We start from the raw sequence: 23414 nt of genomic DNA, 5'->3' as shown, positions 1-23414 counted from the left end.
AAAAAAAAAAAAAAAAACTCTTATGGCTTGCTTTTTGTGTATTTTTTCTCTGTAATCACAACCTTGCTGATATAATTAATAGTGCGAATATATTCAGGTGGTTCTTACATTCTGAGGAGCTAAAGAGGGAATATTAGGCTCAGTGCCTGTAGCTCAGCAGCTAGGGTGCCAGCCACATACACCAAAGCCGGCAGGTTTGAATCCAGCCTGGGCCTGCCAAACAACGATGACAGCTATAACCAAAAAACAGCCAGGCATTGTAGCAGACGCCCATACTCCCAGGTACTTGGGAGGCTGAGACAAGAGAATTGCTTAAGCCCAAGAATTTGAGGTTGCTATGAACTGTGACAACATGGCACTCTACTGAGGGCAACATAGTGAGACTCTGTCTCAAAAAAATAAAATAAAATAATACAGAATGTTATAGTATGGTTAGAAGTGCAGGCTCTAGAGATGGAGTGCTTGTCATGGATTCTTGAGTCTTTTGATTTGGGGACAAATAACTTTCCTTACAAGATCAGTGTAAAGGTTGAATGAGGAAGACAGCCCTTCCTGACTTTTTCACCCGGCACACATAGAAAACGATAAATTTCTACAGGTGGGTAAAAGAATGTGCTGCAAGGAGTGCTACTGAGACTTTGCTTGGCTGCCTTCAGGGCTTTAGGAATTAACAGGCTGGCTGTACTTCCAACCTATTCATAGACCACAAATATGTTATGTAACACACATTGAAGAGCTCTAAATTCATTCTTGAAAGTATTTATGTATTTATTTATTTTTGAGATAGAGTTGCACTTTGTCACCCCCAATAGAGTGCTATGGCATCACAGCTCACAGAAACCTCAAATTCCTGGGCTCAAGTGATCCTCTTGTCTTAGCCTCCCAAGTAGCTGGGACTACAGGCACCCACCACACTGTCTGGCTATTTTTGGAAATAAGATCTTGCTTTTGCTCAGGCTGGTCTCAAACTCCTGAGCTCAAGCAATCTACCTGTCTTGGCCTCCCTTGGTGCTAGGATTATAGGCCTGAGCCACTATGCCTGGCTCTCATGAAAGTATTTAAAACACATAGCAAGAATTTAGTAAATCTGAGTCATTATTATCTGAGATAAAGAGTACACTATAAGTAAAGCACTGGCATTTCTGCCAGGTAAGAAACTCAACATCCTAAAATTTTTTTTTTTTTTTTTTTTTTTTTTGAGACAGAGCCTCAAGCTGTCCCCCTGGGTAGAGTGCCGTGGCATTACAGCTCACAGCAACCTCCAACTCCTGGGCTCAAGCGAGTCTCCTGCCTCCGCCTCCCAAGTAGCTGGGACTACAGGCACCCACCACACTGTCTGGCTATTTTTGGAAATAAGATCTTGCTTTTGCTCAGGCTGGTCTCAAACTCCTGAGCTCAAGCAATCTACCTGCCTTAGTCTCCCACAGTGCTATGATTATAGGTGTCAGCTATTAGGCGCCGAGCCTCAACATCCTAAAATTATAGAACTTCTTTCCTAGAGCAATGGAAAGTTCTCATGCTTTATAAAGGCATTAAACATTTATATAGGTCTTCTAGGACTTATCCTGGAATCCTCCAACTTCTAGTCAAGTGGTTAATAATTGAGATTTCATTAGGTCTTTGGACTATATGTTACTTGCTGGTTATAGTTATCATTCCGCTACCTAATTCTCATTTTTGTCTGTCATTAGGGTCGCCGGGCTGTTAAAGCAGGTGTTTATTCTGCTTGCCAAGAAGCAAAGGAGGATATAAAGGTAACTTTCTGATTTAGAAACAAAAAGAGAATTTTAAGAGGAATGTTCATTACAAAAGCCCAAGTAGGGGTGGTACCTATGGCTCAAGGAGTGAGCTGGCCCCATATATTGGAGGTGGCAGGTTCAAACCCAGCCCCGGCCAAAAACTGCAAAAAAACCCCCCAAAAAACAATAGCCCAAGTAGAGTGATAAGTGTGATCATATTGTGGAAGTAGTTTGACATCTTAAGTAAAGAGAGTGTTGGGACACTTAGATACAGAAATTTAAAACTGGCAGGGTTATATGTATTTTTTTCTTTCTTTTTTTTTTTTTTTTTTTTGAAGGATAGATCACTTTGCTAAAAGCAAAATTTAATTACTAGTTTTTTGTTGTTTTAATATTTCCTTCACTTATAGAGTCATTCGGAAAATGTCTCTCAACATCCACTTCATGTAGAAGTATTGCACTCTGAGGTTATGGCTCATCAGAAATTTGCTTTGCGTCTTGGCTCCTGGATGAACAAAATTATGAGCTATTCAAGTAAGCATATAGCCTTTTTTTTTTTAAATTTCTAACAAAATACTATGTTCTTTATAGCCCCAAATTTTAAAATATCGTTGAGTATGAAATAAAATTTCTTTCTTTTTGTTTTATACACTTTAATTAATTTTCAGAATTGCATTTCAAATGGATAGGATAGGGTATTATTTCAGATGTACAATATCATAGGTTATTCTTTCAAAATTGTATAATATCAAATAATACCTTTTATTGACTTGTGTATTTGATGTTGGCAGAATTATTCTTGACATCAAGTGTGGAAGATTAATGTTAGTCTTTTCACATATTATAGGAAATGTACTTTTAGGTGCAATTTTATAAGAATAAAAGTTATGTGATTTCTTTTGTAGGTGACTTTAGGCAAATCTTTTGCCAAGCATGTCTTAGAGAAGAACCTGGCTCTGAGAATCCCTGTCTCATAAGCAGGTTAATGCTTTGGGATGCAAAGCTTTATAAAGGTAAGTAGACCTTTGCTTATACTGCTTTCCAGGAAGTGAAGGAAGATTATGCCCTTAAAGGGAAGCTATAATTTATTTTATTTATTAAATTAGTTGTTAAATCTGTGATCTTGATTGCTAAGATAATATATATGAAGGTAAACTTTAACCAATCCATTCTTCTGTGCTAAACCCAAGGGATGTTGCTTTTTTCTTTTTTCTTGAAGTAGTCTTGTTCTGTTGCTGTGGCTAGAGTACAGTGATGTCATCATAGCTCACTGCAACCTGAAATTCCTGGACTCAAACAATCCTCCTGCCTTAGCCTCCCAAGTAGCTGGGATTATGCTGTTATGCCTGGCTAAATTTTCATTTTTTAGTAGGGATGGGATCTCTTTCTTTTTTTTTTTGAGACAGAGCCTCAAGCTGTCCCCCTGGGTAGAGTGCCGTGGCATTACAGCTCACAGCAACCTCCAACTCCTGGGCTCAAGCGAGTCTCCTGCCTCCGCCTCCCAAGTAGCTGGGACCACAGGCGCCCGCCACAACGCCCGGCTATTTTTTGGTTGCAGCCGTCATTGTTGTTTGGCGGGTCCGGGCTGGGGATTCGAACCCACCACCTTAGGTGTACGTGGCTGGCGCCTTAGCCGGTTGAGCTATAGGCGCCGAGCCGGGATCTCTTTCTTAACTCAGGCTGGTCTCAAACTCCTGAGCTCAAGCAATCTACCTGCCTTAGTCTCCCACAGTGCTATGATTATAGGTGTCAGCTATCACACCTGACCTGTTGGTTTTTCATTATAGTGTTTTTTCTCTTATTCAGGCTAGTCAAAAAGATTTTATATATATATATATATATATATATATGTGTGTATGTATATGTATAGTATACATATATACTATGGGTGTATATATTATACACAATATATATATATATTTGTAGTAGTGGTGCCATTATTAAATATATATATATTTGTAGTAGTGCCATTATTAAAGCTACATTAGTTTTCATTTTCAAAATGTAAATGAAGAGTAAAAGGTACAAGTTGAGAGAAAGGCTAAAGATATGGAGAAGGAAGAGCATAGAGGAAGAGTAGGTTTGAGTGAAAATAGCATGAAAAAGAATGAACAAGTTGGGAGAGGATAAAATGAAGTGGTGTTAGAGATGCAGAAAAAGAGGGAAAAGGCAATATATGGGTATGTATGTATTTTAAATTCTAGCTATTGAATATTAATGCAATAAGTGCTTTTCATATTTGAGTTTTTGAGGTCTATTATTACTTGAAGTATTTTCATATTCTGTAACTTCTAATAGCTGGAATGTTTCTGTTTTTTGCCTTGGTGATTTCCCTTCACCCTACCCCCTACCTCCAAAATGATCTACAGGTGCCCGTAAGATCCTTCATGAATTGATCTTCAGCAGTTTTTTTATGGAGATGGGATACAAAAAACTCTTTGCTATGGAATTTGTAAAGGTAATTGCTCTTTTATAAATAGATATCAATAAGTAGAAATAGAAGGCAGTTTTTATAAGTGATATAAATCCTATAAAAAGGATAATTATGAATCAAAAGAATTGAATTTTATGATTTATTTCTTCGTCTAAGTTCATTATTTTATGCTGCATAGATACTTTCACAAATGACATTTGCTGTTATGAAAGCAGCAATCTTAGAAAAGAGATAGGTGTAAAGTGACCTATTTGCCTAGGTAGAGCACATTCACACATGGCATTTGTTCTTCCTGGTCATTTATTTGCCTATTAGTAAAATTATATTAAGAGTAGAAGTGACCATTTGGTAAAAATAGATTGCACACTTCATCTTAGTCAAAAGATTGAGAAGCAATAGAAGTGACTGACTGAAAAGAATAGCAAGAAAGAACAACAAATATCCATGCCAAAGGGAGACAGTTAGGTGGCCAAGATTTATACTTAACTCTTTGAAGCTAAAATACAAGGGTTGAATTATAGCTTTTTTATGTTGTTTTATTCATCTGTTGTATATCTCTTTAACTTGTATCCATTTGTCTACCAAGTTAGATTGCCAGGTTACACAAAACAGAGACTTCTTTAAGTCTTTTACTGGGTCTTACAGTAAGGTATCCAATAAATGCTACCGGTAGTTAATTTCTTTTGATTTTGAGTTGCACACAATTCTGTAAGACATAAGACATATAGGACCCAGGATGGAATTGGAAGCAGAGAGAGAGCAATAATGATTTTTTTATAGGCAAATGGCACTGGTATAAAATACCTGGATTCCCTGGATTTTATATGTAAATTGTTAAAAGTGACAAAGACTTTTGGTATATGTCTAATCCTTCACAGATGATGGCAACTCAAGATATCAACTCTATTCTTGTAAAGCTCTTTAAAGATACAATATTGGACCATATGTGTGATTTGAAGTGGAATTTTTTCTTATACAAAAGCTAATCTTTCTCCTTAGATTTTTTTTTGTACACCATGGTTACCTCTTATTTTTTGTAGGCATTCTGGAGGATAAAATTGAATATATGGGTGAAATATCCAACTCTGTGCATACACATAATAGATTCTTGACATATGACTGGCTATATTATTATTTTTGTTCTCAGGGTTGATGCTTTAGCTTTTATATACCAGCATGGATAAGAAGTTATTTGCAGCTAGCATCCACTCTAAGGCTGCATTCAATATGATTGGTTGGTTTTCTGGGTCATGTTAGTTGTGTAAATATAGTACTTTGAATATATCCCCTGCCTTATACCACCAAAGCTGTTAAAGATTGCCCCAGATGCTTTTTAGAGAAAGGGTAAACCGCACCATTGCAGTTCTCCGATTTTTTATCTCTGTGTGTATGCACGTGCAAGTGAGTATGCTTATTTATTTCTTTTGGAGACAGAGTCTCACTTTGTCGCCCTTGGTAGAGTCCCATGGCATCATAGCTCAAAGCAACCTCAAACTCTTGGACACAAGCAATCCTTTTGCCTCAGCCTCCTAAGTAGCTGGGACTACAGGCACCTGCCACAACACCTGGCTATTTTTTAGAGACAAGGTCTCGATTTTGCTCAGGCTGGTCTTAAAATCCTGAGCTCAAGCAGTCCACCCACCTCAGCCTCCCAAAGTGCTAGGATTACAGGAATGAGTCACCACGCCTGGTCCGCATTTGCTTATTTTAATAGTTTTTCCAACTTTGCTAGATTAGATAGCTGAATTCCTATTTGATCTTTTGTTATTCTCTAGGATATCTGCTGATTGTGATACCTTGCGGTAAAGATTTTTTTAGTAATTATAATTGAATCTCTGCTTGTATATTTTAGTATTATAAACAGCTGCAGAAAGAATATATCAGTGATGATCATGACAGAAGTATCTCTGTAACTGCACTTTCAGTTCAGATGTTTACTGTTCCTACTCTGGTATGCATTATTTCTTTTCAGTCTTTCTGAGTAAAACTTGTTTTGCTTTGTAAGAATTTTATTTAATGTTGAATCAAATGAAAATAATCACTTAGAATCACTAAGTTGGGCTATTTTTATTTGGAATATTTGAAGAATACTTCAGTAGTACCTGCATGTGAATAATACTATAGTGTCACCCAAGGACGAGGCACTACCTTTGTCCAAATTTCCTGATCCTTGCAGATGACACCCAGATCTAGTTTCTCACTTTCTAGAGTAATTTAGGAGCACCATCTTTTCAGTACTAAAATTCTTTTTTTAACAAAAGAGTATTTTGTTCTCTAGTTATTGTTAGGGGGAGGAGAGTAGATGGAGCAAGATCAAGCTAAGACGTAGGAGGGTGTGCTGCTCAAGCATTTGTGTAAGAGGGTGCCCCTGAGGCCTGGGAGGAGAGTGGGAGATTCTCTGTCCTTGTTGTATTACTTTTCCTGTTTCATTTGACAGTTTGGTTTAATATTCCTATTTTACCTTTTCAAAAGGCCAGAGAATGTGGCCTGGGGTGAAGGGGAAGTTCCAGAATAGATAGTAATGTGATAGAACCCATGAAGTATATCTTTGTTCTACTTTGTTCATTGTGTGATAACTGATGATCAACAGTATAACCTGTATAATGAGCTTGGGGTGTCTGGATGTATGTTTTCCACTTACTAAGAAGTAGAGAATTTTAATTTTTAGAAAATAACTTCTTAGTAGTTGCTGTTCTGTGAGATTAAAGATTATGTTTAACAACATTTATTAAAAATGACTTACTGGCCAACCAAATGAATGAATAAATAAAGTTAACGCTAAAGACTGTATTCTTGAAATATTCTGCAGGCTCGACATCTTATTGAAGAGCAGAATGTTATCTCTGTCATTACTGAAACTCTGCTAGAAGTTTTACCTGAGTACTTGGACAGGAACAATAAATTCAATTTCCAGGGTTATAGCCAGGACAAATTGGGAAGAGTATATGCAGTAATATGTGACCTAAAGTAAGTTGCTGAAGTCAAAAGGTGAGGTCACCTGTTAAACACAGTGTGTTTATTTGCTCTGTCTTATTTACTCTGTCTTATAGGTAAACATCTGATCCTTTTGGTTATCTAGGATTCCCTTTATAATGATGTCTAGTACAAAAAACTGTTTCTGCCTTGTGTTAATGTCTTCAGTGAAGGCTGCTTTTAGAGTTGTAAAACCAGATTAATAAAGAAGGTACTGAGGTGAAGTCTGAGGAAGTTGGAGTTTTCCTGGGGGTCACCAAATGAACCTCCATTGTAATTACCATCCTTTCACTCACTTCCACTCACATACTTGGGTTGTATTCTTCTTACGTAGTCTCTTTTTACATCGTTTCAGGTGATCTGTTGATATAAATTTCTTTTTAATTCCCTTTTTCATACACAGTCAGCCCTCTTTATCCGTGGATTCCACATTTGTGTATTCAAACAACTGTGGGTCAAAAATAATCAATAATCACTGTACCGATAGTACAGTGGTTATGGAGCCAGCCACATACACTGAGGCTGGTGGGTTCAAACTTGGCCCCGGCCAGCTGTACAACAATGACAAGTGCAACAGAAAATAGCCGGGCTTTGTGGTAGGCGCCTGTAGTCCCAGCTACTTGGGAGACTGAGGCAAGAGAATCACTTAAGCCCAGGAGTTTGAGGTTGCTGTGAGCTGTGATGCCTCGGAACTCTACCAAGGGTGACATAATGAGACTCTGTCTCAAAAAAAAAAAAAAAAATTCAGTTAAAAACTGTCTTTACTGAACATATGCAGACTTTTTCTTGTCATTATTTCCTAAACAATATAGTATAACAGCTATTTACATAGTATTCACATTGCATTAAGTATATAAATAATCTAGAGATGATTTAAAATGTACAGGAGGATATGAAAATATTGTGCCATTTATACCAACGACTTGAGCATCTGTGGATACTGGTATTTATGCAAGGACTTGGAACCAATCTCACATGGGTACTGAGGGATGACTGTGTATATGCCATTGTATTGATGTTCATCAGGAGTTTAAGTCTTTCTCCCTGAAGAGGATTGAGAGGTGTTTTATTTTTTTGTTTGTTTGTTTTTATAGAGACAGAGTCTTACTTTATTGCCCTCAGTAGAGTGCTGTGGGGTCACACAGCTCACAGGAACCTCCAACTGCTGGACTTAGGCAATTCCTTTCCTTGCCTCAGCCTCCTGAGTAGCTGGGAGTACAGGTGCCTGCCACAACACCTGGCTATTTTTTTTGTTGCAGTTTGGCCTGGGCCGGGTTTGAACCCGCCACACTTGGTATATGGGGCCGGCTCCCTACCCACTGAGCCACAGGTGCCACCCTTTTTGGGTTTTTTTGAGAGTCTTACTAGGTTGCCCTTGGTAGACTGCCATGGCCTCACAGCTCACAGCAACCTCCAACTCTTGGGCTTAAGCAGTTCTCTGCCTCAACTTCTCGAGTAACTGGGACTGCAGGTGCCCACTACAGCACCGAGTATTTTTGGTTGCATTTGTCATTGTTGTTTTAGCTGGCCCAGGCTGGGTTTGAATCTGCCAGCCTTGGTGTATGTGGCTGGCGCCATAACCACTGTGCTAAAGGCACCAAGCTGAGAGTTTTCTTTTTAAACTCAAGTTGAAATCACATTTGGGATCATTGAACCTAAAGGAAATAAATTTCCATTTATTTTAGAAATAGATGGTAAAATTGTAAGAGTTAAGACAGATCAACTTTTCAATAAATCATAGACTTCAAAAAAAAAAAAAGAAAGAATCTCCTTCTGTCGCCTAGGCTAAAATGCTATGGCATCGGCCTAGTTTGTACCAACCTCAAACTCCTGGGTTCAAGCGATCCTCCTGCTTCAGCCTCCCAAATAGCTAGGACTGTAGGAGCCCTCCACAACAGCCAGCTAACTTTTTCCATTTTTAGTAGTGATGTTGACTCCTTTCTTAGGCTGGTCTGGAACCTATAAGCTCAAGGGATCCTCCCACTTTGGCCTCCGTGAGTGGTAGGATTACAAATGTAAGCCACCACACCTGGCCCCAAAATTACTTTTTAGGATATTTTCAGACAGGCAGTGCCTATAGCTCAGTGGGTAGGGCACTGGCTACACATTTCCCCAGGCTGGCAGGTTTGAACCCAGCCTGGGCCAGCTAAACAACAATAACAACTGCAACAACAACAAAAACAAAAAAACAGCCATGTGTTGTGGCGGGTGCCTGTAATCCCAACTACTTAGGAGGCTGAAGCAAGAAAATCACTTAAGCCCAAGAGTTTGAGGTTGCAGTGAGCTGTGAGGCCACGGCACTCTACCGAGGGGGACATAAACTATATCTCCAAAAAAAAAGAATATATTAAGACAAAACAAAGCTCTAAGATAAATTATTTCAAGTCCTAGCAAGTTATGGAGGGATGAAAACAAGTAAGTTTCCAAACCAACTTAGAAATAATTTAGTCTTTTATATACTTGAAAGATTTTTGTCTTGAAAATAGTGCCTCTTGATGTTATATCCTTATTCCAGGGTCTGGGCTATGAAAATTTGGAGGTAGAAAGTCTTTTCCAAATCGCCCTAGGGTGAAAGGATGTCAGCTAGTTCTTTGGATTTGTAGAAACAGTTGCAGGAAAGCTGTACCATGCTTTTCTAGAGTCAGCTGTGGTAGGCCAGTTTGCTTCTAGGTCCACTTAACTCGGACAAACCTCTGAGGGGGACAGTAAGTGGAAAAGTCAAGCTTAGATTGATACCTTCCTCTGTGGAGTATTCATATTTTCCAGGTTGTATTTAAAATAAAACAATAAATAAATCTAGCTTTGCTCAACACTTCTAATTATTGTAAGAAATGAGAATCCATAATTTTAGTAAAATAACATTGTGTATAACCCTGAGAGCTTTAAAATTGTCTCAAAATAAGAACATGAAGTATTTCTTTCTTGAAATGATAGGTATATCTTGATCAGCAAGCCCGCAATATGGACAGAGAGATTAAGAATGCAGTTCCTTGAAGGTTTTCGATCTTTTTTGAAGATTCTTACCTGTATGCAGGTATGATGATAATTCTATGCATTAATAGGAGGAGTTTATTTTAAGAACTTTAACTCTAGTTGTCTTCTTCCTTTTTAAAGCAAATTGTGGTTTTAATATGAGAATTGATTTAGCAAAGTAGAAATAAGATTTAGACATTGACTAACTGACCCTGCTTTAATAGACCTTTCTATATATTTTAGTTTACTACTGCTATTACTGGTACTATTTATTGAATGCTTAATCATGTGACAAATGTGTAGTCACTTTACATGTACTGTTTATTTTGAACCTCATTGCAATCTTATGAGGTATTACTATTATTCTCACTTTATATATAACGAGTGAAAGTCTAGAAATAATTTGCCCAGGGTCACACAGCTAGAAATGCTGAGATTTGCATTCAGATATTCTGTCCCAGAGCTATACCCCTGGAAGGTAGAATTTGAACCTGGGTACTCTGACCCAATAAAGCAACCATGTTAAAATGTTATACGTACATGAATGTGAGTCCTGACAATTTTATATTTTCCAATAGAGTAAGGCGAAAGGGCCCATATAAATATATGTTGACCCATATTTTCTTGCAGGGAATGGAAGAAATCAGAAGACAGGTTGGGCAGCACATTGAAGTAGATCCTGACTGGGAGGCTGCCATTGCTATACAGATGCAGCTGAAGAATATTTTACTTATGTTCCAGGAGTGGTGTGCTTGTGATGTAAGTGAAATTTGTTTGTGGGAACAGTGCCTTTTTAAGTTCTTTAGTGGTTATTAATAGTGTAGTTTTATGTCAGAGCTTCCTTAATGTAAAGTTTTAATTATTTATAGTAGTTTTTCATATATTTGAATTTATCTTATTAAATTCAGGAGGAAAATCCTGTATTTTATACTTGATTAGAAAATGTAATCCTTGGTAGTTTCGCTTATTTGAGGGGAATAGCAGGGTTTAAAAGAAAATACACATATATAAAGAGAGAGTAAAAGAAAGAGTGTGCACCAAAAATATATATACACATTTTAAGAAAGGACAAAACTGTATCAAAACTCTACTCAATATATACCAGTAAGAAAAGATGAATACAAGTCATGTTTGAGCATCTCTTATAATTGCAGAAGTCAAATGTTACTTGTGTATAACATTTTTAATACAGTTTTTTCCTTTCTTAAAATACGTATACATTTTTGGGGCCCTGTATATATTTTTAAAATGTTTAGACATTTATTTAGGACCATGTAGACTTTTTTTTTTTGGACACCTAGTTCAGATGCAATTAGTTTGTACTATTTATAGAGTATTTAAACTTTTTAACTTTGATTGTAAGTTTTATGTGTAATCTTTGATTTCCTACTGGTTTGCACATCCTATGGAGGTGGCCTAGTACACATGGAACAATTTTATGCTCGTATTTAGTAAATATTTATTGAATGATGACTGGTTAAGTAGACAACTCATTGGCTGATTGGAGTTTTTATTTTCCTTTTAGGAAGAACTTTTACTTGTGGCCTATAAAGAATGTCACAAAGCTGTGATGAGGTGCAGTACAAATTTCATATGTGGTAGCAAGACGGTAGTACAATTGTGTGGTCATACTTTGGAAACTAAGTCCTACAGAGTGTCTGAGGATCTTGTAAGCATACATCTGCCACTCTCTAGGACTCTTGCTGGTGAGTGAGTGTTTTTTGCTTATTGCATTTTTTGTTAGTTTTGTTTTCTAGACATTCAAAGTAGTAGATTAATTTCTATTTTCTTCTATGTTCAGTATGTACAAACTCTATTTAAGGATGCTTGTTTATCTGGACCTTGTTTTATTTAGGTCAGTTAATAGATCCATATGGTATATATACTTGAGGACTACATGGTAACTCATCACCCATCCAAATTTAAATATAAAATCTTGTTGCTGGTTTCTAATCCTCCTCTCTGCCCAGTTTCACTAGTGTATTGTTCATACCATTGTTCCTCTGCGACTAAAAGGAAGAAATCATAGATTTTCTTTAATCCTTTGCATTTCCATATAAATTGGCCCCTCATCTGGCAGGTGTTTTCTTTTTTGACAACTTTATTAAGGTGTATAATTTTTTATTTTTCATTGTAAAATATACATAACAAAACTTAACCATTTTAACCATTGTTAAGTGTATAGTTCAGTTGCATTGTTATGCAACCACCAACACCATCCATCTCCAGAACCTTTTCATATTTCAAAAGTAGAACTTCCAAAATGAAATGTAATAATACTAAATAACAACTCCTTGTTTCCTCCTCCTCACAGTCCCTGGCAACCACTACTCTACTTTCTATCTCTAGGAATTTGTCTGCTCTAGCTACCTCATATAAGTAGAATCATATACACAGTATTTATCCTTTTGAGATTGGCTTGTTTCACTTAGCAGAATGTCTGCAAGGTTTATGTTGCAGTATGTGTTAGAATTTCCTTTCTTTTTGAGGCTGAATAATATTCCATTATATGTATATATTGCATTCTTTTAATTCATTCATCCATTGCTGGATATTCAGGTTACTTCCACCTTTTGGGGATTGTGAATAATGCTGTTATGAACATGAGCATATAATTGTTCAAGTCCTTGCTTTTTTAGTTTTTAGAAGTATATACTTAGATGTGGAATTTCTGGGACTCAGAGAATTCTTTTTTTTTTTGAGACAGAGCCTCAAGCTGTCCCCCTGGGTAGAGTGCCGTGGCATTACAGCTCACAGCAACCTCCAACTCCTGGGCTCAAGCGAGTCTCTTGCCTCTGCCTCCCAAGTAGCTGGGACCACAGGCGCCCGCCACAACGCCCGGCTATTTTTTTGGTTGCAGCCGTCATTGTTGTTTGGTGGGTCCGGGCTGGGGATTCGAACCCACCACCTTAGGTGTACGTGGCTGGCGCCTTAGCTGGTTGAGCTATAGGCGCCGAGCCCCGACTCTGAGAATTCTTAATTTTTTTTTAATTCTTTAATTTTTTGAGGAACCACCATGTTGTTTTCTATAGCAGCTGCCGCATTTTACATTCCCATCATCAACATACAAGTATTGCAATTTCTTGGCGTCCTTGCCAACACATGTATGCCTACATTTGTTATTTTCTGGTTTTTGATAATAGTCATTCTAATGGGTGTGAAGTTGTATCTTATGGTTTTGATTTGCATTTTCTCAATGGTTAATGATTTTTTAACATCTTTTCATGTGCTTATTGGCTATTTGTGAATCTTTAAAGAAATGTCTTTTCACATGCTTTGCTCATTTCTTGATGAGATTGTTATAACTAAACAGCAAAAATAAAAGAGTTTTTTTTAATGTATTTTGGATAGAACTGCTTATCAGATATATAATTTGCAGATATTTTTTCATTCTGTGGGTTGCCTATTACCCTGTTGATAGTGTCCTTTGATGCATAATAGTTTTAGATAAAGTATGGCTTGTCTGTTTTATTTTTTGTTGCCTATTTTTTGGTGTCATATCTAAAAGCTCTATCAAATTCAATGTCATGAAGCCTTTTCCCTATGTTCTCTGCCAAGAGTTTTATAGCTTTAGCACCTTTGTTTAGGTCTTTGATCCATTTTAAGTTGACGTTTATATATGGCATAATTGACATCATGTGATTTTTATATTTTATTTTTAAAATACCTAGGTTAATTTTTCATTTTTTCATGCTTAAGAGCAGAATACATACCTTAAATGGCAGCATGTTATTTTTATATAATGTTTGAGCACACCTTGCACAGTGTAGGATTTTAAGTATGTTAATAATGTTTCTAAATTAGAAATAAAAACTCTGTATTTTAGAGTATTATTTCTAATCTCAGTGAACATACATTTAAATCATACAAGTTTCCAAACTCAGTGAATTAACTAGTTAACATATTTGACTGGGTTTAATGACTTTCTCATTTTCTCTCTCTTTTTTTTAACTTTAGGTCTTCATGTGCGTTTAAGCAGGCTGGGTGCTGTTTCACGACTGCATGAATTTGTGCCTTTTGTAAGTGAATCTACTATTCTATTTCTAAATATCTCTTGGTTGATTCGTTGGGAAAGAAAATATTTTGAAACGTTCCCGAATAATTCCCACTTACTAATTTTATGTCTGTATGGACATAATAGTGCATTGAAATCTGAATCACAGGGACTTAGAAGTCATCTACTTCAAGCACGTTTGTTTTATAGATGAGAGAACTGGTGAATATATAGTGCTATGACCTTAAAACACATCTGATTCCTGTGAGAAATAATGAAATTGACCTTCCTCTGTTTCAGGAGGACTTTCAAGTAGAGGTACTAGTGGAATATCCTTTGCGTTGTCTGGTATTGGTTGCCCAGGTTGTTGCTGAGATGTGGCGAAGAAATGGGCTCTCTCTCATTAGCCAGGTATTTTGGCAGGGTCTGATATTCATATTGTTGAATGTGTTCATTTTCTGATTTTTTTTTCTTTTGTATAATTTTACCCTAGAGCCCTAGATTTTGCTGAGTATTTTCGTCTATTCTCTTGTATAAACTCTTAGAAATAAAAGTTCTAGGGACCATACAGACATTTCTCCTTTTTTCCTGTTTACCATTCCATTTCAATTATTAAAACTGGCTCGGCTCCTGTGGCTCAAGTGGCTAAGGCGCCAGCCACATACACCTAAGGTGACAGGTTCGAATCCCCAGCCCGGGCCGCCAAACAACGATGGCTGCAACTGAAAAAAAATAGCCAAGTGTTGTGGTGGGCGCCTGTGGTCCCAGCTACTTGGGCAGGAGACTTGAGCCCAGGAGTTGGAGGTTGCTGTGAGCTGTGATGCCACAGCACTCTACCCACGGGGACAGCTTGAGTCTCTGTCTCAAAAAAAAAAAAAAAAAACTAGTGTACTTGAGTAGATAGATGAGGTAAAAGCTGGTAGTACTACCGGCAGCCTCCTCATTGACATAGCTCTTTTTTGATTATCTTACTTAGAGGCCTCTAGTCTTCTCACCATTTTTCTTAATCAAAGGCCACTTTATAATTTTTCCTTCTTACTTAGACCAAATATGGAGAAGTGTTTTCCTAAAAGGTAGGGAAGTAGGACTTTTAAAGTGATCACTTGGAAGAGAGATAGTGTTCAAGCATAGATATTTTAAACTTAGGGAAAGTAAATTCTTTTGTACATACTGAGAATAACTAATACTGAGTATTTTTAGCTCTGAAGTGTTTTCATTTCCTCTTTCTTTACTTTATCCTCACAATTCCCTTGACATCATTCATAGATTTCCAACTTATTTTTTACCACTAAGGATTTCTAGGGCTTTGTAGCTTAAAGTTTTAAGATTAGATTTTATTGAAATTTTTGCTTAAAATAAAATAATAATTTTAGCCTCTGTTCTACCTTTAATTTTATAGGTGTTTTATTACCAAGATGTTAAGTGCAGAGAGGAAATGTATGATAAAGATATTATCATGCTTCAGGTACCTATTTAAATTGCTTCTGATATTTAACCCTCTTATATTCCTTATCATAAGAGAAGATATTATAATTATTTTCAACTTAAAATTTTTCTCATCATTCTGTAAAAGTGAACTTACTAAATTATCTTCTGCAAACTTATTTTATCATTTTATGACAATCTTATAAGAAACAAAATGTTTCTTCATATAATACCCAAGAAATAGGATGCTGGGTTTCTTTTACAGATTGGTGCATCTTTAATGGATCCTAATAAGTTCTTATTACTGGTACTTCAAAGATATGAACTTGCTGATGCTTTTAAGAAGACCATATCTACAAAAGACCAGGTAAGCAGCAGAAACTGATAGCAAATTAATGCCAAAGAAAATATTATTCTTAGTATTTTAGTCATACTTTAAAAGTGTGTTTCTTAATTAAACATCCAAAAATCACCTCTATACATACATATATGTGTGTGTATATATATGTATAGCTTGCATTTATACATATGATCTTTTTACTCTAGAAAAATTGGAATATGTAGATTAACAAAGAGAAAAGTAATCAAATGAAGCACTACCTTCTGGAAATGAGCGCCTTTTTCCTTTTTGGACGGTCTTGCCCAGACTGAAGTGCAGTGATATGATCATAGTTCATGCAGATTCATTTGAACTCCTGGGTGCAAATGATCCTCCTGACTCAGACTCCCAAGTAGCTAGCATATAGGTACATGCCACCATGCCCAGCTATTTTTATTTTTACTTTTTGTAGGGATAAATTTGCTTTGTTGCCCAGGCTGGTCTTGTATTCCTGACCACAGGCAATACTCATGCCTCAGCCTCCCAGAGTGCTAGAATTAGAGGCATGAGCCACTGTGCTTGGCCAAAATGATCACTTTTTGGTGTCTTATTTGCTTTTAAAGCAAAAATTATTTCATTCTGTATATGCTGTTTTATAATCTTCTCTTTGTGCCTAACAAAATATTGTGATAGGGTTTTTTCTTGTCATTAAATAGATATGCAACTATATCATCATTTTTTAATTATCATTTTTAATAACTGGTTAGTACTGCACTATATGAATGTATTATATGTAGTACTTTAGTTTCCTGCTATCAAAGAGTTTTTTCTAGAAAAACCAACAGTTAGAAACATCTGTACCTCTATGTTTGAACATTTGTCAATTATTTTGTTAAGATAAATTATTAGAAGTGGATTTCCTGGATAAAGTAGGCTATTCTTCCTTAAGGCTTTTAATACATATTGTCATATTGCTCTCAGAAAGTTATTTCTATTTAAAGTTTTTCCTGTAGTATGTACGTCTGTAGTGGCACTGGTTTGTTTTTTTTTTTTTGAGACAGTCTCACTGTGTTGCCCTCAGTAGAGTGCTGTGGCATCAAAGCTCACAGCAACCTCCAACTCTTGGCTTTAAGTGATTCTCTTGCCTCAGCCTCCCAAGTAGCTGGGACTACAGGCACCCCGCCACAACGCACAGCTATTTTTTGGTTGTAGTTGTCATTATTGTTTGGCAGGCCCAGGTTGGGTTCGAACCCACCACCTTTGGTGTATGTGGCTGGCGCCCTAGCCGCTGAGCTACAAACACCAAGCCTGGCACTGATAATTTTTAATCTTGATTGTCTCATAGATGAAAGATTATATTTTAGCTTGCATTTCTTTAACAGTGAAGTTAGCCATGTTTTCATTTTTATTGACCTTTTCCTTCTTTTTGGCAGTGAGCTATCTGTTCTTGTCTGTATTTACCTTTCTTCTGTTTTTTTGAAAAGCTCCCTATTTAGTAAGGGTATTAATTCTTCATTTATTATATTTGTTGTTTTTTTATAATTTGTAATTTGTCTCTTGGTGTTTTGTCACACTTTATTATTTTAATATTTGAAGTACAAGCTTATAAAGTAGCCTTTGACTACTTCAAATTCATGAAATCACATTTTTTAGTCTTTGAAATTAGAAGTCATTTGCAAAGGGCCAGTGTATATATAAAATTCAAAGTTAATTTTAGTTGTGTTTTACACTTAATGAAAATGAATATTTGATTTGATATACTTAAATAAGAGGTATGTTAGAGAAGAGTGCTCTCACCATAACTTAAATTTATTTGAATTGACTTTCTCACTAACCTAGATAAGGAGGAGGCTAATAATAGAGGAAGACTTAAAGCTTATTTGTTGACTTAAGACTATATTAAGAATAATGATAATGAAAACAATGATAATGTTTAACAATTGAGTTCTTATTACGTGCCAGGTAGTATGAAACTTGTTGAATTTGATATCAGAAAGGGAGCTATTTCACATTGTAACTATCTGTGCTGTGTTCTGAAAGAAAATACTGGATGGACCATGAGTCTGATCCAGACATGGATGTTTTATGGAGGCTTGTGGTTCCTATCTAACTGATTTGTTCTTTTTCAATTCTGTAGGATTTGATTAAACAATATAATACATTAATAGAAGAAATGCTTCAGGTCCTCATCTATATTGTGGGTAAGATTAAAACAAAATGTTTTGAAGTAGAACATGGGTTACTTTTTAGAGAGAACATTTAAATGACAGCATTTAGGAACCAACTTTGAAAAAGCACAGATATTACATCTTGATTTTCAATACCTGATTTGTAATGTTTGGACTTGTTTGAAGATCTGGTATAAACCCAGATAGAAATGTAGATGAAAAAAACTTCTCATTTAGTGTCAAAAACTGTGTGTGTGTGTGTGTGCACACATATATATGAGAAATTTTAAATGTAACACAGGTATAAGTAAAATATATTTTCACTGTATCATTCTCTTAAATGACTTTGTGCAAATATTGATCATGTTGAACTTGATTTAAGTTTACTTACGGAAAGGAAAAAGAGTGTTCTTTGCCAGAAAAATAATGCTTATCAAGCTATTATGACATTAACCCATAGAAATGTTTTATAATGCAGCTGAAATTAACTACTCCTTGCAGAAACACTAGATTCCACCTTATTGAATACAAATATACACTTTATCATAGTCTTGTTAATTTTATTAGCTGGATTCATCCATTGCCGTCATCTTTTTCATGACTTCTCATTCTGGTTTATATCTTTCATTTTACTGCACCAGACACTGTTTTGTTTTAATATTTTCTGGATTCTAGTTGTTAGCTAAGTCTGTAAACATGGGTTCATTTTACTTCTTTAAGAGAGAGCTAGTTGCTGGACTAGCTGCTTGTCTGAGCAGAGAGTATATATATTAAACCTTTATTGCTGAGAATTAAATCTTCCAGGCTGCTACTTCTTCCTGTCCAGAATATGCTAGTAAGAAACTGACAGGGAAAAATGAGTAAATTGAAAATGTGTAAAATACTTTGAAGTTGCTTATATACTTTATTAAATTCTGAAAACTGGAGGAAAATTTTGTTTCTCCTTAGAATATTATATGAGGAATTTCTAATAGTGTAGTATATTTTCAACATTCTATTTTGACTATTTTATTATAGCTACTATTATTTTAGTGTTTTTGTGTTTACCTGAATTTATTGGGCTTTTGCTTCTTTGTGCTTTGATTTTTAGGTAATACTTACTATACTCCTAAGTTCATTACTTTCAAGAGTGAACATTTTAGTTGAAAAAAATTATCTCTGATTTTATAATGGAAAAAATATTAAGAAATAGAAAAATATCTGGAGCTGAGCATGGTGGCTCACACCTATAATCCTAGCACTCTGGGGGGCTGACATGGTAGGATCCCTTAAGCTCAGAAGTTCAAGACCAGCCTGAGCAAGAGTAAGACCCATCACTACTAAAAACAGAAAAATTAGCTGGCTATTGGTTCAGCTCCTGTAGCTCAGTGGCTGGAGCTGGTGGGTTTGAATCCAGCTGAGGCCTGCCAAACAAACGTGACAACTACAGCCAAAGGACAGCTGGGCATTGTGGCAGATGCCTATAGTTCCAGCTACTCAGGAGGCAAGAGAGTCACTGAAGCCCAAGAGTTGGAGGTTGCTGTGAGCTGTGATGCCACAGCATGCTGCCCAGGGTGACATAGTGAGACTGTGTCTCAAAAAAATAAAAAAAGAAAGAAAAAGCAAAGAAAAATTAGTTGGGTATTGTGGCAGGTGCCTGTAGTCCCAGCTACTCTGGATGCTGAGGCAGGAGAATCATTTGAAACTAGTTTGAGGTTGCTGTGAGCTCAGCTGATGCCATGGCACTGTAGTCTGGACAAGAGAGTGAGACTATCTTAATAAAGAAAAGAAATTCTGTATTAGGAATTAGAAGATCTAAGCCTTCCTATCATCTATCAGGAACATGCCATTTACATTCTTTGGATCTCAGAGTCCTGATTTGAATAATGTGGAGGTAATCTACATGATCACTAAGGTTTATTCTAGCACTAAAATCTAAGGGATACTGGTTTTAGTGAAAAAATATGAAAATTACAAAGTGCTTTACAGATGTAAAGATGATCAAGTCTATTAGAAAATAATTCACTTAATAAAAAGGCATTCTTTGGCAAATTTGTAGAATTTAACAGATCTCTCAGGCAAAAGGTTTCCTTCTTTGTAACGCTCTTGTTGCTATCACAGGACTTTGTGTGGATATTGTAGTGTTGAAAATCAGTGGTGACATGAGGCCAGACAATGAAAGCTTTTTTGAGGCTACAGGAATTATATTCTGTTGACACCAGGACATTTTTACACTTGTCATTCCCTGATACATATTACTGTTCTGTCACTTAACCCATAAAGACATTTTTAAGTATTTTATTTTTCAGTTTTCACTTACTTTCTTAAATAACAAGTAGAGACAAAATTAAGGAAGATCTTGAAAGAAAACTATTCAGTGATAGCCATTGCTCATTCAGATGCCATCTGCCATATTTCTGGATTAGAAACATATGCTAGTTTAATTGAGGGGCCTTTGTTTATTATGTGTATGTATACGGATATGTGTGTGTGTGTGTAAGTAAGTTAAAGCCTAGATTCTCTTTCATTTACTTCATTTTTCTCCCACTATCTTTCTATAAATAAATTGTCCAGATTTAAGAACATGTTCAAATGATTTTCAGTCTCTCTCTCATAGACTTAATTTAATGCAATTTTTGGTGTGTAAAGTGCTTCTGGTGGATTGAGATTTAAGCAGAAAGCAATTATTCTACTTTTTATTATTTATATTAGGAGAGCGTTATGTGCCTGGAGTGGGAAATGTGACCAAAGAAGAGGTCACAATGAGAGAAATTATTCACTTGCTTTGCATTGAACCCATGCCACACAGTGCCATTGCCAAAAATTTACCTGAGAATGTAAGTCCAATTCTGCTTTTTTCCCCTTTCACCTCAAGATGGAATAGTTGTTTTTTTTTCTTTGAAGGCTACTTCAAAATTTTAGGAAAATTTGTTGAACAAAAAGCTCTATATTACTACCTTATTGGTATAAACCAATCACCAATCATCCTTTAGTGCTATAAATTTTAATTCTAGGAGAAACTCCTTGATTTTTGTTTAAAATAAGATTTCTCCAGAAGCAAAGGAGGGGTTCCCTAAAATACTAAAACTGTTTAAGGGGTGTGTTAATCTGGTTCTTCTGAGAAGCGGATCTCACAACAAAAACATTAAGATTTTATTAAAGAAAATGGTGAGGGAGCTATCAGATTATGAACCAAGTCTAACTCCCAGTGAAATAAAGAGAGAAGATTAAATATAAGCATTCCAGACTGCTGGGCTTTGGCACCTTCTTCCACATCTCCCAGGATGAGCCTGCTTTTGTATCTTTGCCTTGCTCATTGTCTGGGAGCAGCAGGTGGAAAGCCTGGCCTTGGTGTGACCAGAGCACAGCAACTGAGGCACGTGGTCATTTACGCTTCCTATAATTAGAGATCTGCAAGGTGCATTCTCATGGCTGTCACCAGGTGGTATTTTTGTTTTCTTATATATAGAAATTGAAATAATAATAGTCCTAAAGCTTATGAGTCTCATATTTTTTCCTCGGAGATTTGAATATGAATTAGAAAAGTGATTCGTCAAAAAGAAGTATACTTATCTGTGCTATCAAGGCTTTCCAGAAAGGTAAAATAGGGATAAGCTTTGACTTGGTCATTCTATTGGTCATTCTCCCCACCCCTCAAATCATTTGTATCTTCTAGTTTTATTGTTAACTGATTCTCAAACTGCAGTCATTTGGTTTATCACCTTTGTAATTTTTGTATATTTATCTACCAATTTCTTACTACATTTTATTAGTAATAGCAACTCACATTTTCCTTAGCATCTTAGTAATATTTGTGAAATAGGAGGCTTGACATTCTATATCATTTTCCCTGATGCATATTAAAATAAGTAAGTAACTTCAAAATTTTAAAAAATCCATGATTTTGTGGTACCTAAAATAATCTCACATACCAGTAGTAGTATACAACATATTTTGCAAAATAAAGATGCTTTAAGGTATTCTCCAACTTTTTGTTGCTTACCCTGAGTACATTTTTAAAAACAGGAGCTAAATATCTTAATTTTTATAAGGCTATAGGAGTCTATGAACTTACTGTAATATCTTGATTAGATTCTTACCCTGATTTTAAATGACTTCATAAGAAACTAGTTTTCTAATTTTAAGGAAAACTTTAGGCAAATCAGAAAAAAAAAATGGTAATTGCAAACCATAGAATATATTAGGAGATCGAGACATGTGTTTTGCTATAGATTACTAGTTGGATCCCATTTATTGTTACCTTGATTTTAGGGATTTGTACAGCAAGAGCATGTGCTTAAATGATGTGGATGATGAATGTACTAACTACATAAAGGAAAGCTTTTCTTTAAACTATTAGTAATAGTGTGTATGTGCGCTCATGTGCAGGCTTCTGTGCAAACTATGTATGTGTGCACATATGAAGGCAAACTTAGATTTCTTTCTTATATAGTTTATACATAGGTCTTATAAAAAATTGGTCTTCTAAAACAACTGGTTTTAGACCTATTTTTTATAGTAGATATTGGTCTTTTGAATTAGAATTGCTCATTACGTGAAGGTAAAAATAACAAAAATATTGTTTCAACAGGAAAATAATGAAACTGGCTTAGAGAATGTCATAAACAAAGTGGCCACATTTAAGTAAGTGCTTAATGTTTATGCTTATTGTTAGCGGTAGATTGATCTCTTTTCTTTATCTTTGGATATTTAATAGAAGTTCTGAAATTTTTGCCTAAACTCCCAAGAGTAAGAAAGAATGGAGTGCAGATTAGAAGGGGTGAGAATGAGGTGCACACAGTAGATACTTAGTGCATGTTTATTGAAGAAATAATTGTTTTGGGCAGGTGAATGAGAAATATCCATTTGTGCATTAGGTGATTTTAGATAGCAAGTAAACCTTTCTGACAGTCTCTTTCCCATAACTTCATATATTGTTCTATGCATTTTTATTTTATATGCTAATTTTCATCTTTTTTCTAGTAGAGATAAAACAGTAATTTATAATTCTTTCATTCTTTGAGGCATATAAAATGGAATAATATTTTAATTGTATTCTTGGAATTTGAAAAATTGATACTGGTAGTGAATTTCTTATTATTACTGTGTTTATTGCTAAATACTAGTTTCAAATAACTTTTAAGCTAGTATGTAGTTTTTCTTATGCTCCAATAATATTAGTGAAATATTTGACTTAAGAATTGGATGGAGGTGGCACCCCATAGTTCAGTGGGTAGTGCATCGGCCACATATACCGAGGGCTGGCGGGTTTGAACCTAGCCCAGGCCAGCTAAACAGCAATGACAACTCCGACAAAAAATAGCCGGTGTTGTGGCAGGCGCCTGTAGTCCCAGCTATTTGGGAGGCTGAGGCAAGAGAATCGCCTAAGCCCAGGAGTTTGAGGTTGCTG

The 23414-nt window shown here is 35.9% G+C and overlaps 1 protein-coding gene across 1 annotated transcript in view; it reads left to right on the top strand.

Annotated features, from left to right (window-relative positions):
* UBR1 (ubiquitin protein ligase E3 component n-recognin 1) overlaps nucleotides 1-23414 on the top strand; it is a 137337-nt gene that overhangs the window by 41909 nt on the left and 72014 nt on the right. Inside the window, exons 7-23 of the mRNA XM_023514258.1 lie at nucleotides 1692-1754; nucleotides 2150-2273; nucleotides 2645-2752; nucleotides 4109-4197; nucleotides 6026-6124; nucleotides 6983-7140; nucleotides 10081-10180; nucleotides 10750-10878; nucleotides 11645-11825; nucleotides 14077-14138; nucleotides 14414-14524; nucleotides 15513-15578; nucleotides 15804-15905; nucleotides 17995-18058; nucleotides 20717-20841; nucleotides 22596-22648; nucleotides 22988-23000. Coding sequence (XP_023370026.1) covers nucleotides 1692-1754; nucleotides 2150-2273; nucleotides 2645-2752; nucleotides 4109-4197; nucleotides 6026-6124; nucleotides 6983-7140; nucleotides 10081-10180; nucleotides 10750-10878; nucleotides 11645-11825; nucleotides 14077-14138; nucleotides 14414-14524; nucleotides 15513-15578; nucleotides 15804-15905; nucleotides 17995-18058; nucleotides 20717-20841; nucleotides 22596-22648; nucleotides 22988-23000 — 1647 coding nt within the window. The remainder of the gene's footprint in view (nucleotides 1-1691; nucleotides 1755-2149; nucleotides 2274-2644; nucleotides 2753-4108; nucleotides 4198-6025; nucleotides 6125-6982; nucleotides 7141-10080; nucleotides 10181-10749; nucleotides 10879-11644; nucleotides 11826-14076; nucleotides 14139-14413; nucleotides 14525-15512; nucleotides 15579-15803; nucleotides 15906-17994; nucleotides 18059-20716; nucleotides 20842-22595; nucleotides 22649-22987; nucleotides 23001-23414) is intronic.

The sequence above is a fragment of the Otolemur garnettii genome, unplaced genomic scaffold (assembly GCF_000181295.1).
Source record: "Otolemur garnettii isolate 467f Iridium unplaced genomic scaffold, OtoGar3 scaffold00050, whole genome shotgun sequence".
NCBI lineage: Eukaryota > Metazoa > Chordata > Mammalia > Primates > Galagidae > Otolemur > Otolemur garnettii.
This window is presented reverse-complemented; position numbering and strand designations above follow the sequence as displayed.